The sequence below is a fragment of the Sylvia atricapilla genome, chromosome 18, assembly GCF_009819655.1.
Source record: "Sylvia atricapilla isolate bSylAtr1 chromosome 18, bSylAtr1.pri, whole genome shotgun sequence".
Taxonomy (NCBI): domain Eukaryota; kingdom Metazoa; phylum Chordata; class Aves; order Passeriformes; family Sylviidae; genus Sylvia; species Sylvia atricapilla.
The window spans coordinates 10,153,325-10,167,243 of NC_089157.1; the positions used below are offsets into that span (position 1 = coordinate 10,153,325).

The 13,919-nt window shown below is 60.9% G+C and overlaps 1 protein-coding gene across 1 annotated transcript in view; it reads right to left on the bottom strand.

Annotated features, from left to right (window-relative positions):
* ARSG (arylsulfatase G) overlaps positions 1 to 13,523 on the bottom strand; it is a 19,312-nt gene extending 5,789 nt beyond the window's left edge. The window contains exons 1-8 of the mRNA XM_066332380.1: positions 12,782 to 13,523; positions 12,266 to 12,453; positions 11,498 to 11,545; positions 11,308 to 11,419; positions 10,925 to 11,062; positions 7,400 to 7,590; positions 6,406 to 6,486; positions 2,774 to 2,882 (exon numbers count right to left, since the gene is read on the bottom strand). Coding sequence (XP_066188477.1) covers positions 2,774 to 2,882; positions 6,406 to 6,486; positions 7,400 to 7,590; positions 10,925 to 11,062; positions 11,308 to 11,419; positions 11,498 to 11,545; positions 12,266 to 12,453; positions 12,782 to 12,984 — 1,070 coding nt within the window. The 5' untranslated portion in view covers positions 12,985 to 13,523. The remainder of the gene's footprint in view (positions 1 to 2,773; positions 2,883 to 6,405; positions 6,487 to 7,399; positions 7,591 to 10,924; positions 11,063 to 11,307; positions 11,420 to 11,497; positions 11,546 to 12,265; positions 12,454 to 12,781) is intronic.
* Between the last annotated feature and the right edge of the window lie 396 nt (positions 13,524 to 13,919).

The following is a 13,919-nucleotide window of genomic DNA, read 5'->3' on the forward strand; positions in this document are numbered from 1 at the left end:
AAACGGTGAAGGAGGCAAAAGCACCAGGAATTGGGGTCACCAGGGTGCTGCCGTGGTCCTGCCACTGCGACCTTGTCACCGTGCTTGTGTCACCACCACGATCCTGTCCCTGTGTCTCCTGCCCCGAGCGTGGTGGCAGCTGCATGAGCAGAGAGAGGAAAGAGCCCTGGGCTTAACAGCCCTCGGTTCTCCCACTGAACGAGTTTTAATTCAGCTGCTAAGAGACAGAGAGAACAAATAAGAACAAACACTTCTGCAAGGGCTCACCAGGACAGCCCCACGGCCAGGCCGGCCAGGAGGCGCCCAAAAACATCCTGGCTCTGCACTGCAATCCCTGCAGGCACCGTCCTGGGGCACAGCAGGTCCCCCCAAAACAGCAGCTCACCTGGGCAGCCTGCCCCTGGTCCCTTGGGTGCCCAGCTCCCCCAGGAGCCAGCGCTCCAGGATGGGACCTCTGGAAAGCAGCACTGGGCTGGGAGAACACCACTGAGGGCAGAGGTGGATGAAGACTGCCCCAGCCATGGGCAGGTGTAAGCCATGGAAAAGGGCATGAAAAACAGGATTTTGGTCGAGGTTGGCACCAAAGTAAAGGCCCTACCAGCGGGCACATGCTGGCATCCTTGAGGGAAAGGGAGAGCCACTGCCAACCCCTGCCCTGGCCAAGAGAGACTGAACACATAAAGCCACTCCAGCATCCTGAACACCACAGGAAAAGGGCCTGGCAGTGCCCAGGGACAGCAGCTCCCTGCCTGTGGGACACCCTGACCCCTGGGGCAGGACACGGGGCAGCACTGGTGGTGAGCTGAGCATCCCAGCACGGTGTGGCACAGCGCACTGCCCTGCCTGGCCACGGCAGGAGCTGCAGCAGCTCTCCCCACAGCCCACAGCTCGGCCAACCTGCCCAGCCCCAGCACAGCCAGCATGGTGCAATCTCCTCCTTCACCATCCTCCTGACCTACTTCTTCCGTGCCCTACTTCAGGTTGGGGCAGGGAAGGGCAGAAGCACAGTGGGTGGCTCTGACAATTAAACATCATTAAGAAAAGCAGACCAGGCAGTTTTGTGCAGAGCCCAGCGTGCAGGTGCTGGTCTCTGAGGAGGCATCAGCGTTTCTGTGCTGGTTCCAGCCCCAGGGCACGCTCACCCTCGCTCACCCCTGCACTCCCTGGCCGGGCAGGACACGGAGCCACGAGGTCCTGAGCAGTTCCAGGAGCCTCCGTGCCCCAGCCGGGTGTTTCCATAACCCCAGGGGAAGAGGAGATCCGTGTGCGGATGGCTCAGACCTGCCCCTGCCCAGCCCTGGCTCTTCCCGGGGATCCCAGCAGGCACAGGGCTCCCGGCCTCTCCTGCACACACATTCGGTGTTCCCCAGCAGCTGGGGGCATTTCAGTGTCCCTGTTGCCAAGGGTGAGAAAAGCCACCTGTCTGTCCTGTGAGCACCTCCATGTCCCCCTGTGTCTCGCCACATTCCCTGTCCCACCTCAGGCCACGGCTGGGACCACAGTGGTGACACTTTCCTGAGCATGACCCATTGCTCAGGTCCCCCAGGTTGGTTCTGTGCTGCCTCCCAAAGAGGGGGTGTCCCTTCCTGACCCCAGACCAGCACCCTGCACCCCTGGGCACGGCCCTGTGGCAGTGCCAGGCTCTGTTGGGGGGGACACCAGCTCCACTGTCACTGCTGGGGAGCTACGGAGCCACTTTCCAAGCACCTGGAGTGCTGCACGTGCCTCTGCTGGATTTCTAGATTTCCAGCTGTCCAACCTGCCCGACTGGAGCTGGGAAATGCAGGAGATCAGGTCTTTGAGGAGATAATCATAATTCCTGGGCCTGGAGGCAGGGACAGGGGGATGGGATGATGCTGCCCCAGCTGCCCGAGTGGGACAAGGATTTGGAGGTGAAACCATGAGGTGCTACGTGCTCCCCATCCCCTCCACCAGACACCAGTGACTCAGCTTTTGGCTCAAACCTTCCCTTGGCTGCAACACTCCAGCTCCCAGAGCTGCCCTGGGGCCGTGGAACGAGTGAGTGTCTCCAGCTTATCTCACGGCTCCTTAGAAACACCCAACATTCCGCCAGGGTCCACCAGTCAGGACCTGCTCCCAGCAGCTGGGACATTCTTTCCCAACACCCAGCACCCTGCGTGCTTCAAGGATGGAAGAGGACAGGGCATCCCGCTGGCCAGGGACCCTCACACCCCTCCAGGCTGACCCCCACACCCTGGGGATCCATCAGGGACAAACAGGGACATTCCCCCACATCTACAGCCAAGGAGGGCTGCGAGGAGAGGCGCAGGTTCCTCACGAAGTGCTGCAGGGAGAGGGCTGATACAGACCCTCCGCGGGCAGGAGAGGCACGGAGCAGAGCCCTTTGCCCTCGCTGCCAAATCCTGCAGGGATTGCCAGCGCCATCCATCCCCACAAGCCCAAAACACAGCCTCCTCCCACATCAAGGCACTGGCAGACCACAAAGCCGGAGCCTGCTCCTCGCCGGGGAGAGACGACATCAGCATCTTTTCATCGCCGGGAAAAGATGCTCGGCCGCGGCGGCCAGGAGCACCCAGGGCGGCTGCGAGCGCCGGCCTCCGGCTGCACAAAAAGCCCTTTCAGCTCCTCTCAGCTGAGCCATGAAGTCCCCGGAGAGGACAAAAGGGCAGCCTGGCACAAGGCAGGGAAGAAGCAGAGCCAGGAGGTGCTGGTGCCAAAATGCAGGTGATGACCCGGCGAGGATGGAGGGTCCTTCCAAACGGGGTCACTGCGTTCCCTAAGGAGCTCTTACCTGAGCAGAGCACGGCTCGTCCTGCCAGCGGGGACACGGCCAGGCCAGTACACCAGGGCTGGCACCCTGTGCCCTCCTTCCCACGTGGTCTGCTTCGCTGAGCTCCCACCTGCAGGAGAACGGGGCAGCGCTCAGCATCCTGCTGATGCTGGAGAAGCTCCTGAGGCCGGAGATTCCCCGGGAAAGGAACTGCTCGGAGGCAGAGATGGTGTAAATTACCCCAAGGGAGGATGGGTTCACTGGGCCAGGGAAGGGAGAGGAACTACAGGAGTTATTCACGGGGGAAGGGAAAAGAAAGGGGTCTCAGCTGGGCACTGGTTTGTGTTTCTCTGCTGCAGCGAGCGATGAGAAATGCAGCAGCTGCCAGAGCCCGTTGCATTTCCATCCACTTTTGATGTCAGGTAAGAGAATGGAGCAGGCAGGAAATGTAGGGATTTATTCCAGGGGCTTCTGTCCTCTGCAGGGCTCAGCACCAACAGCCCCTCCTCTGCCTGCTGGAAACCTGCCTCATTAAAACACCATCCTGCTAATAACCCTCCTGCCAGTTAATGAACCTGATCCATCCTTTCCCTGACAGCACCCAAAGCACCCCTGCTCTGCCCTTGGATTTGAGGTGCACAGGGGAAGCTGCCCAGTCCCTCCAGCACCTGGACTGGGGTTCTGAGCACCAAGATTGGGGTGCTGAGCCCCGAAATGGGAGCACGGAGCATCAAAAGGGCTGGAAGGGTGTTGGAGAGCCTCTGCCTTGGCCGCAGCCCAAAGGGCCCCAGGCAGCTGGAGGGGGAAGGGGCTGGGAATGGGGCGAAGAGAAAATCCCAACCCGATTCACCGAGCAAACTTCCCAGGAGCAGCCTTTGTGCGCTGCCTTTCAGTGTGCACATGGCAACGGCACTCGCCCCGAGCCATTTCCTCCGGGCACAGCCAAAAGAGTCCCTGCGCTGTCCCCAGAGCCACTGCCCCATGCCACCGGCTGAGCCATGGCCCCAGACAGTGCTGCCGTGCCCGCGGGAACACCAATGGCACAGGTGCCACCAGCCCAGGGAAAAGCTTTCTGACCCTGGCACGGAGTGAGCACACCCCCAATCTGTCCCATTCCCCACCCAAACTTTTGTGTTTTCCCCCTGCCCTCGGACAGCCCAGGAAATCACAGCGATTTTACAGCAGTTCATGTCAATCCCCATCTCTGCACATATGTTATAAACTGATCCTCCTGGATGCATTTCCAGGGTTTTTCCGTGCATGGTCAGGGGGCTCTGGAAGGACATCAGAGGGATATTTCCTGACCGAGCCACCCCAGCACCTCTGGTCAGGTCAGCCTGGGAATGAGGTCACATTAACACTTCGGGAAGTAAACAGGGCTGAAACACCCAAACCCAACCAGGGAATTTTCTCCGGAGTGGGGATGATGCAGCCCTGCTGCTGTGGGGACTTTCCAGGCTTTCCAGGAAAGCTGAACTCTGCATTCCCGTGGTGGGATGAAAACCTTGGTCCCACCACACACACAGCAGGTCCTCAGCACAGGGACACCAGGTCTGGAACTTGCCCGACCTGCCTCAAAACACGCCCAGCATCACATCCCCAAAATGTTTCTTTCTCTCCCAGTGTCCCCTCCTTGCTGAACTCCTGCCCCTGAGGTGGGGGATGAGGTTTTGGGGTGGGCTGAGGGCTGTGGGAAGCACAGGGAAAAGGGGCAGCACACATGGACATGCTGCTCTCTCCCAACTCCAGTGACCACCTGAAATCAGCGGAAAACATCCCCGGAATTTAGGGTTGGAGCCTAAAACAAAAGATGGAGCTACAGGAAACATGGAGAAACATACAGAAACATATAGAAACATACAGGACCATGTAGAAACATATAGGAACATGTTAGAAACATATAGGAACATATAGGAACATGTAGGAACATAGAAACATGTTAGAAACATACAGGAACATGTAGGAACATACAAATAGAAATCTGCAGAGACATATAGGAACATATGGAAATAAATAGAGTGGGGAGCAGGGTGTCTTCCCCTCCCTCCCTCTCCTCGGGGGCTTTTACCTGGCAGGACCAATCTTCCCGGGCTGGGAAGGCCAAGCATCCCCCTGAGCATCCCCTGAGCATCCCCTTGAGCATCCCCTGAGTATCCCCCAGTGCATCCCACCTGAGTATCCCCCTGAGCATCCCACCTGATCATCCCCCGACCATCCCCCTGATCATCGTCCTGATCATCCCACCTGAGCATCCACCTGAGTATCCCCCAGTGCATCCCACCTGAGCATCTCCCTGATCATCCCCTGAGCATCCCCCTGAACATCCCCCGATCATCCCCCCCCCCCTTGAGCATCCCCCTGATCATCCACCTGATCATCCCCCGCCCCCAACATCCACCTGAGCATCCACCTGAGCATCCCCCGACCATCCTCCTGAGCATCCACCTGAGCATCCCCCTGATCATCCCCCCCCCTTGAGCATCCCCCTGAGCATCCCCCTGAGCATCCCACCGGAGCATCCACCTGAGCATCCCCCTGATCATCCCCTGAGCATCCCCCGACCATCCCCCGACCATCCCCTGAGCATCCCCCGACCATCCCCCGACCATCCCCTGATCATCCCCCCTCGGCAGCCCCGGGCGGGGAGGGCAGTGCCGGTCCAGCCGGCAGCAGCCCGGACCAGCTCTCCAAACACCCGTGCCGCCACCAGCCGAGGGATTTCCGAAGTCACCGTGGCAGCCGGTGTTTGCAGCCAGCTCGGAGCTCTCTGCCAGCCCTCCTCCTCCCCGCAGCCTCCACCGCAGGCGGGCCCTGGCTGTTTTGCAGGGCAGCGAGGGGCTGGGAAGGGGCCGTGTTTTGCTCTCCCTGTTCCTGAGCACCGCAGTTTCTGTACCATCTGCTGGGACTTGTGACCGTGGGTTGCTCAAGAGCAACAACCCGGGGCCGTCAGCGGGATTTGTTTACCAGAAAACCAATACGGTTCGGATTCCATCCCGGGGCCGGGAGAAGGGCTCTGGGATGGGACAGAGGCAGAGCAGTTTGCCCAGGGAAGGGTCAGGGAGCCCCTCAGTGCTGACCCCGGGCGGGGGGAGCCGAGCCTGGCACCTGAACACCGCCTAATACAAGCAGAAGTGGGAAATGCCTGACTCATGAATGTTTCTGGCTGCCCCGACCGAAATGAACCCACCGAGCAGATGGCTTGGCCGGAAAAGGAGGGAAGAGTGAAAAAACAAAACGAAACAAAACAACAACAACAACGACCAAAAAAAAAAAAAAAAAAAAAAAAAAAAAAAAAAAAAAAAAAAAAAAAGGGAGAAAGAAAAGCAAAGTCCCAAGGTGCAGGGAGGGTGGTGGGTGCTCTGCCCCCGGCAGGATGGGGCTGGGGGCTTTGACACCCTGACAGGGCAGAGAGCAACAGCCCACCTCCAAACCAGCACAGTCACCCCAAGCTCCGGGCCGATGGGGACCCCAACCCACCCTCTGCAGCAGTTTGGGGGGAAATTTGACTGTTGGAAAGAAAAAAACCAGCTCTGGGGTGTGTTCAAGCGCAGGGCAGCAGCCAGGGAAGGGCTGGGGGTGGGATAATGCTGCCCGTGTCCCCTCGATGGGCACCGAAGAGCTTTGTGGGGCAGCCCCCCTGTGCCCCCGGTTACCTCTCTGCCTCTGCCAGGCGCCCACAAAGGGCCCCAGGCGTCCTGCCAGCTCACACTTCTGTGCCCAGGGGCCATTGTCACCTGCAAGAGAAAGAAATGTCCCCGTGAGAGACAGCAGGATCACAGGGGACACCTCCACAGTGTGGGGGGGTGTAGACAAGGACAAGTGACCCTTCCATCCCTCTTTGCCAGCCCTGTGCTGCCTCCCCACCGGAGCCAGAGCAGCTGGCTGATGGATTTTGGGTTTTAGCAGTTTGTTTGCAGGGGCTGAGCGCAGCCAGGTCAGGGCAGGGGGGGCACGGTGCCACCAGCTTTGGGTGTTAATGAGGGGCCCAGCGGTTCCTGTCATCAGGAGCAAGACATCCTCATTAGGGAGGCTGCTCAGCAACAGCGAGAGGATTGGGGCTTCTTAATGAACAGGGATTTGTGGTTTAATTAGTCACGGCCCCACCACTTCAGCCCCGCAGCCACAGGGGGGTGGCAGGGTGGGCACCCGGCTGAGTGGGGACAGCAGCCTGGGACCCCTGTCCCCACCCTGGGACCCCTGTCCCCACCCTGGGACCACTCCCCATCCACTGAGCAAGGGGAGCACCCAGGGCAGGGGACATCCAGGGCAGGGGACATCCAGGGCAGGGGACATCCAGGGTAGAGGACACTGAAGGTAGGGGACATCCAGGGCAGGGGACATCTAGGGCAGGGGACATCCAGGGCAGGGGACATCTAGGGCAGGGGACATAGAGGGCAGAGGACATCAAAGGTGGGGGACATCAAGGGCAGGGGACAGAGAGGACAGAGGACATCAAGGGCAGGGGACATAGAAGGGAGGGGACATCAAAGGTAGGAGACATAGAGGAGACATCAAAGGTGGGGAACATTGAAGGCAGGGGACACAGAGGGCAGAGACATTGACGACAAGAGACATAGAGGGCAGGGGACAAACACAGCTCCCGCCTCCAGGGGCAGTCCCCAGTGTCACCCCGTTGTCCTGCGGTACCTGTGAACCACAGCAGCGTGCTGCCCCTGCCCAGGCTGTCAGCGAGCTCCTTTATCCGTCCCACCAGCTCATCCATCTGGCTCAGGGAGGCTCCGTAAACGCCCCTGCCCGGAGCAGGGGGCAGCGGGGGGCTCAGAGGGACGTGCATATGGGCCAGGGCCAGGTACAGGAAGAAAGGACGTCCACTGTCACTGCACAGGGGACAGAGGGAGAGTGTTCAGCCTCCAGGAGCACGAGGTCGTGGCGGTGGTGGCACTGCTGAACCTGGGCACACAAACCAGTGGCTCTTCCACCCCTGCCTCTGCCGCAGCTCCTGGGGGAAAAACACGCCAGCTGCAAACCCTGCAGGCCTCCCTGTCCTTACAGGGGGGAAACTCTGCTGAGCTGAGCCACTTCTCCCCTGCTCCTGCTGAAACCTCTCCCCACTGTCCCCGTGCTGTCAGCTGTCCCCCCATTTGGGACAGATTTGCCCCTTCCTCCATCTCCAGCAGCCAAACACCTCCTCTCCTCTCTCAGGGGACACCTTTTAGCCCTTTATCGTCCTGCCCAGCCAATGCCCGGCCTTGCTGGTGCTGTGGGCAGGGGATGGGTGACAGCAGAGCCGGGCACAGCCTGGGCACAGCGTGGGCACAGCCCGGGCAGTGCCAGCCCCAGTCTCCACCGTGCGCTGCCCCGCCGCCTGCTCGCTCCTAAATCATCACAGGACACGTCCTGTTCGGCTGTTTGCAGCTATATTTATCTGCTCCAACGAGGCCTGCTCTTCCTCAGGGAGCTCGGAGGGGAAGGGTGGGATGGCCGGCGGCGAGGAGCGGCCGGATCCCGGGGACGTGTCCCCGCCGGCGCCCGCCCCCGGCTCCGGCCGCCCCACCGCTGCCTCCTCGGGGCCCTTCCAACTCGAGTTTCGGCGCTTCCTTCCTCTGCCCGTCACCCACCTGGGGTGGGAAATAAGTCAACCCCGTCCTGCCCGGAGCTGCTGCGTGTCCCCATGACGCTGGAGCCCCGCGAAGGGCTGTGTCCCGCTGGCACCCTGCCTGTCACCGTGCCACCTCTTCCCATGGCATGCCCCTGGAGCAGGGAAAGCTGCAGGGAAAGCTGCTCCCCCGGCTCTGATCCCACCTGGGAGCACCACTCCGGCCCCCAGACGGGCTGGTGGCTGTGATGCTCAGCTGAACATCTCTCTCATCTGCCACACGGACACCTCGCAATCGTCCTGAAGGTTCAGCGAACGTTTAATCAATAACTGAAGACACGAGTCCCTGACTTTTGCTCCCACGCTCGCTTTGTGCTCGAGCAGCGCCGCATCTCACTGTCACAAACTGCTGAACCTTGACTGGTTAAAAAAAAACACTGGGATGGCAAATCCGGTGTTCTTTTGTTGCCCTGTAATGAATGAGTCAGGCAGGGGAAAACTGGAATGAGCCATCAAAGAGAAGGCGAGAAAAGGTAGGCACCTGCTTAATCCTGTTCTCCATGAACGCAGATAACCCCAAAACACTGCTGGGAGTTGAAAGGTTTTTCCTATTAACCCGGAGCTCACACACTTGGTTTCACAGCCACCGAGCATCCTGGCAGCCTGGAGGGCTGGGGAATTGGCAGGAGAAGGGATTGCTGCTGCCCAGAGCCTGGGTACCCTCGGCATCCCAAAGCCACCCCACGGCCTATCCCTGGTACCCAAAGGGATAAACTACAGGTCTTCGTGCAACGAAACAGCACCCAGCTTTATAAAGAGCCATTTCCCTACGTGCTGCTCCCTGCCCAGCCCTTCATTCACCTCTGCCACACAAACCTCACCCCAAGGACCCGCCTTCCCCGGGGCCGCGTTATCCCGGGCAGGGGATGGGCTCGGGCAGGGGATGGGCTCGGGCAGGGGATGGGCTCAGACAGGGGATGGGGTCGGACAGGGGATGGGCTCAGACAGGGGATGGGCTCGGGCAGGGGATGGGCTCGGACAGGGGATGGGGTCGGGCAGGGGATGGGATCGGACAGGGGATGGGATCGGACAGGGGATGGGCTCGGACAGGGGATGGGGTCGGGCAGGGGATGGGATCGGACAGGGGATGGGATCGGACAGGGGATGGGCTCGGACAGGGGATGGGGTCGGACAGGGGATGGGCTCAGACAGGGGATGGGGTCGGACAGGGGATGGGATCGGACAGGGGATGGGGTCGGGCAGGGGATGGGATCGGACAGGGGATGGGATCGGACAGGGGATGGGCTCGGACAGGGGATGGGGTCGGGCAGGGGATGGGATCGGACAGGGGATGGGATCGGACAGGGGATGGGCTCGGACAGGGGATGGGGTCGGACAGGGGATGGGCTCAGACAGGGGATGGGGTCGGACAGGGGATGGGCTCGGGCAGGGGATGGGCTCAGACAGGGGATGGGCTCGGACAGGGGATGGGGTCGGACAGGGGATGGGCTCGGACAGGGGATGGGCTCAGACAGGGGATGGGCTCGGACAGGGTTGGGGTCGGGAGGGGGATGGGATCGGACAGGGGATGGGGTCGGACAGGGGATGGGCTCAGACAGGGGATGGGCTCAGACAGGGGATGGGCTCAGACAGGGGATGGGGTCGGACAGGGTTGGGGTCGGGCAGGGGATGGGCTCAGACAGGGGATGGGGTCGGACAGGGGATGGGGTCGGACAGGGGATGGGCTCAGACAGGGGATGGGCTCGGGCAGGGGATGGGGTCGGACAGGGGATGGGCTCAGACAGGGGATGGGGTCGGGCAGGGGATGGGCTCGGACAGGGAATAGGCTCGGGCAGGGGATGGGCTCAGAGAGGGGATGGGCTCAGACAGAGCTGCCCGGCAGCGCTTCCTCTCCTCACTCTGCGGGGAGGCATTTTGCAAAGTCACAGCTCGTAATCCGCCAATAATGGGGATTAAAATTACACAACCCGTCAGCAGGGCTCGGGGGCGTCATCCGGAGGAGCCACTTCGCTCCTCGGGGACAAACACACCCGGGGCATCTCCGAGCCTGGGGGAGGCAGATCCTCAAGCCCAGCGATCCGGGAGTTGCTTTATCCTCAAAATGGATCCTATCTAACACACGGGGCGTGTTCAAACACCTCTGGGCGCTGTTCTGGTCCCACCCTGAGCACCACTCAGCGCCTATTCACAGCCCCTGCCAGCACTTCGCACCCGTGGAGGCGCCTCCACCACCCCATTGCCACCTCATCCACAGGGATGCAGGGATGGACAGACCGACCGCAGGGTTTCCTCCCTCCCATCGCCACCAGCCTTGACATCACGCACATTCCCCCCAGGAAAGAGGCACAGCCTCACTCAAAGGCTTTGCCTTGCCTCCAAAATGATGGTTTTAAAACCACACCGCCCCTTTAGAGGACACCAGAAGAGCCTCAAAGCCTCCAGCAGGAAGCCAAGGCACGGACAGCCCAAACCTGAACCACGGGGCAGCACCCAGCTCCCCTGGCATTGCACCAGCACGATGCAAAGGAGCCCTGCAGTGACCCAGGAGCTTTCCTAGCTAAGGGGACACGCCGGGGACAGTGGGTGGCCCTCACCTGGCCCTCTGGATGAACCGTGCTGCCTCCTCCACGTAGCGCCTGGCCAGGCTGCCGAGCTCCACGGGCTGCTGGACGATGGTGACATTCTCGAAGAGAGGCAGGGCAACCTCAGTGTAACAGTCCTTCCTGGCCACCCTGCCGGGAAGAGCCACCCCAGGCTTGTCACCAGAGCAGGCACAGAGCCTGGCTGCTCTCCTGGCCTCCAGAAAGCCGAGGGAAGGAGGACAGAGGCAGTGGTGACAATGTCCCCACGGCACGGGCTGCTCCCTGCAGGGAAAACTGGGTGCACAGAGCGTGAGGAGAGGTGACCACAGCCCAGGGCAGCCTTCAGGGCTGGGGACAGTGCTGTGAACACCCACGGGGACCCCCGTGCCCCGTACCTGGCAGCGGTGCCATGCCGCGGGCAGGGCGGGCACGGCGGCAGGTCGTAGCCAGGGTTGTCTGTGCAGCCCATGTCGTGGCTGTAGGGGATCCCAAAGTAGAAGTCAAAGCCTGAGAGGCAAGTGAGGGGGTCAGTGGGGTCAAGGTGGCCACAGGACCCCCAGCTGTCCCCGCTGGCACAGCCCTTACCGCGGGAGTTGGGGTGATGGCGGCCGTGGTGTCCCAGGTGCCACTTGCCTGCGTGGGAGCCACAGAACATCATTTCAGAGGTGACACAGCTCTGGCCACCAGCAGCCCTCCCCCACGAGGTGCCTGCAGGGCTGGGGGCTTTAACCAAGCTACAAGAAAGGCCTCTTGTTTGTGCTGGCTGCCATTCCAGAATGCCGTCTATTTTTGCAGAAAACCCAGAAAAAATGCATAAGGTATCTCATGCCTGTGCAAAGCGACTGCTTCCAGCCTTAAAAGGCTCTTTCATGTGTTTGTGCCCTGAGCACACAGCTTCCTCACCCCTCCCTAACAGGCAGCTTCATCCCCTGACCTCCAGCATGCAAAGGCTCCCACCTAACACCCCGATCCAAGAGGGAGAACCGCAAAAACTGGGGGGAAATGGAAAACCAGAGGGATTTTCTGCCAGCACAACAGCAGGAGCTGCAGGTGCAAAGGGCTTGTGCGGGCTGAGGGGGACCCACAGTGACAGGAGGGTGCCCAAAGCCACGGGGCCAATGGCACTGCCCGTGGTGTGGGATGGCAGAGCCACCGAGCACAGCCCTGTCTGCCAAGGAACACATTCCTGGTGAGGGAAAGCAGAGAGAGATTAGGTGGAGAAATCTGGATTTCCGGCAGCACCCTCGAGAAGGAAGGAACCCCTTTAGGTTTTCCTTTCACCCAAGTACCTCCTCTGCATCTCTGTCACCCCCTGCCACCTCCCCAGCTGCCCCCTGGCGCCCTGGCCATTACCTATAGCCCCCGTGCTGTAGCCAGCCCCCCTCAGGACCTCGGCCAGGGTGGTCTCGTTGAGGGGGAGGCCCCCGAGGGAGGAGATGGCGAAGTTGTGGGTGACGCCGTTGCGCAGCCCCAGGCGCCCCGTGAGCAGCGAGGCGCGGGACGGGGAGCACGTGGAGGCGGCCGAGTGGAAATCCACGAACCTGCAGAATGAAAAGACCCTTCAGCTCACGAGACCCCGTGTCCCTCCCTGCTCCCCTGCACACTCCTTGTTTGGCTCTGGGGATGAGGGTGGGGAGTGGGAGGTGAAGGTTCCAGCAGGGATGGATGGATGGATGGATGGATGGATGGATGGATGGATGGATGGATCTGCACCCCAAGGCGCCAGGCTCTGGCTGCCCTCCCCATGCACCCAAACCCACACCAATGAAATCCCTTCACCTGCCAGTCCCACAGGGCTGAATCCCCCTGTGCTGCAGGTCAGGGTGTCCAGGGGTGCTGGCTGAGGGCAGGGAAGGGGACAGACATTACCTTGTTCCTTCGGCAGCCAACTGATCCAAATGCGGGGTCTCCTTTGTCTCCGCCCAGTTGGCGCCCAGATCTCCCCAGCCCACATCATCAGCCAGGATGACGATGAAGTTGGGCTGCCTGCTCAGCACACAGGGAACCCAGAGTCCCCCCAGCATCAGGGTGAGCACCAGCACTGCCCATGGCGACAGGGACGGGGTCCCCATGGTGCCACACGTCCCCTCCTGCCCGCGTTGCAGCACCGGCGGTGTTCCCCAAACTGCCCGTGCTGTGTCCCTGTGGATGCAGCTGAGCTTTGCACGGGCTCTGTCCCTTCCTCAGCTGGTCCTGTGGGGCCGGACGGGGGCTGGGGTCTGGGTTTGCTCCCTTGGCTGCCGACCGAGCTGCGACACCTCCTCCGCCTTTCACACCCAGGCGCAGCCGATATTCCCGAAATCGGCGCCAGCAAAGGTGTTATTCTTAGAAGTCAAAAAACACCCTTTGAAGTCACTGTCACCCTATTTATATCTTTCCTTCCTTCCTGGTAAATATCTAATTAGACACCAAACCGAAGCGGTATTTTCCCCTCCGGGAGCGGGTTCGATCCGCGGCGGCGGCAGCTCCTCTCCGCTCACTGCAGCCACAGGGATGTTTGTGTCCAAAAATGGCTCCTTCCCTGCAGGCTGAGCCCCTCGGCCTCTGGGTGGAGAAGAAACTGCTGGGGCTCGGTCAGTCCGTCCTGCACCTCGTTACATCATCCCCTGTGCAAGGGAAACAAAACAGTCAGGACGTGGGGAGCGCTCCTGCATCCCAGCCCAGGGCTAAACACCTTCTCCAAAGTGCCCGTGGACTTGTTCTGCTGCCTGGTTCCCAACGGCTCAGCTGGAAAGGACTGGGAATATGGAGTGTCCTTCTCTTGCACCCACTGCTCAGGCTGGGAGGGTTAGGGTTAGTGTTAGGGTTAGGGTTAGCCCTGCCATCCCGTGCTCCTGCCATCCCGTGCTCCTGCCATCCCGTGCTCCCTCCTGCTTGCCAAGGGCTTTCTCCCAAGTGCTGCAGGGGGGCACAGCCCCACGAGGGGGACATACAGGGCCCTGCCTTCATTTGTGACAACAGACAAGTGTTTGAAGCCCCTTGTCTAAATTTAGTTCTGTTCTCGCTG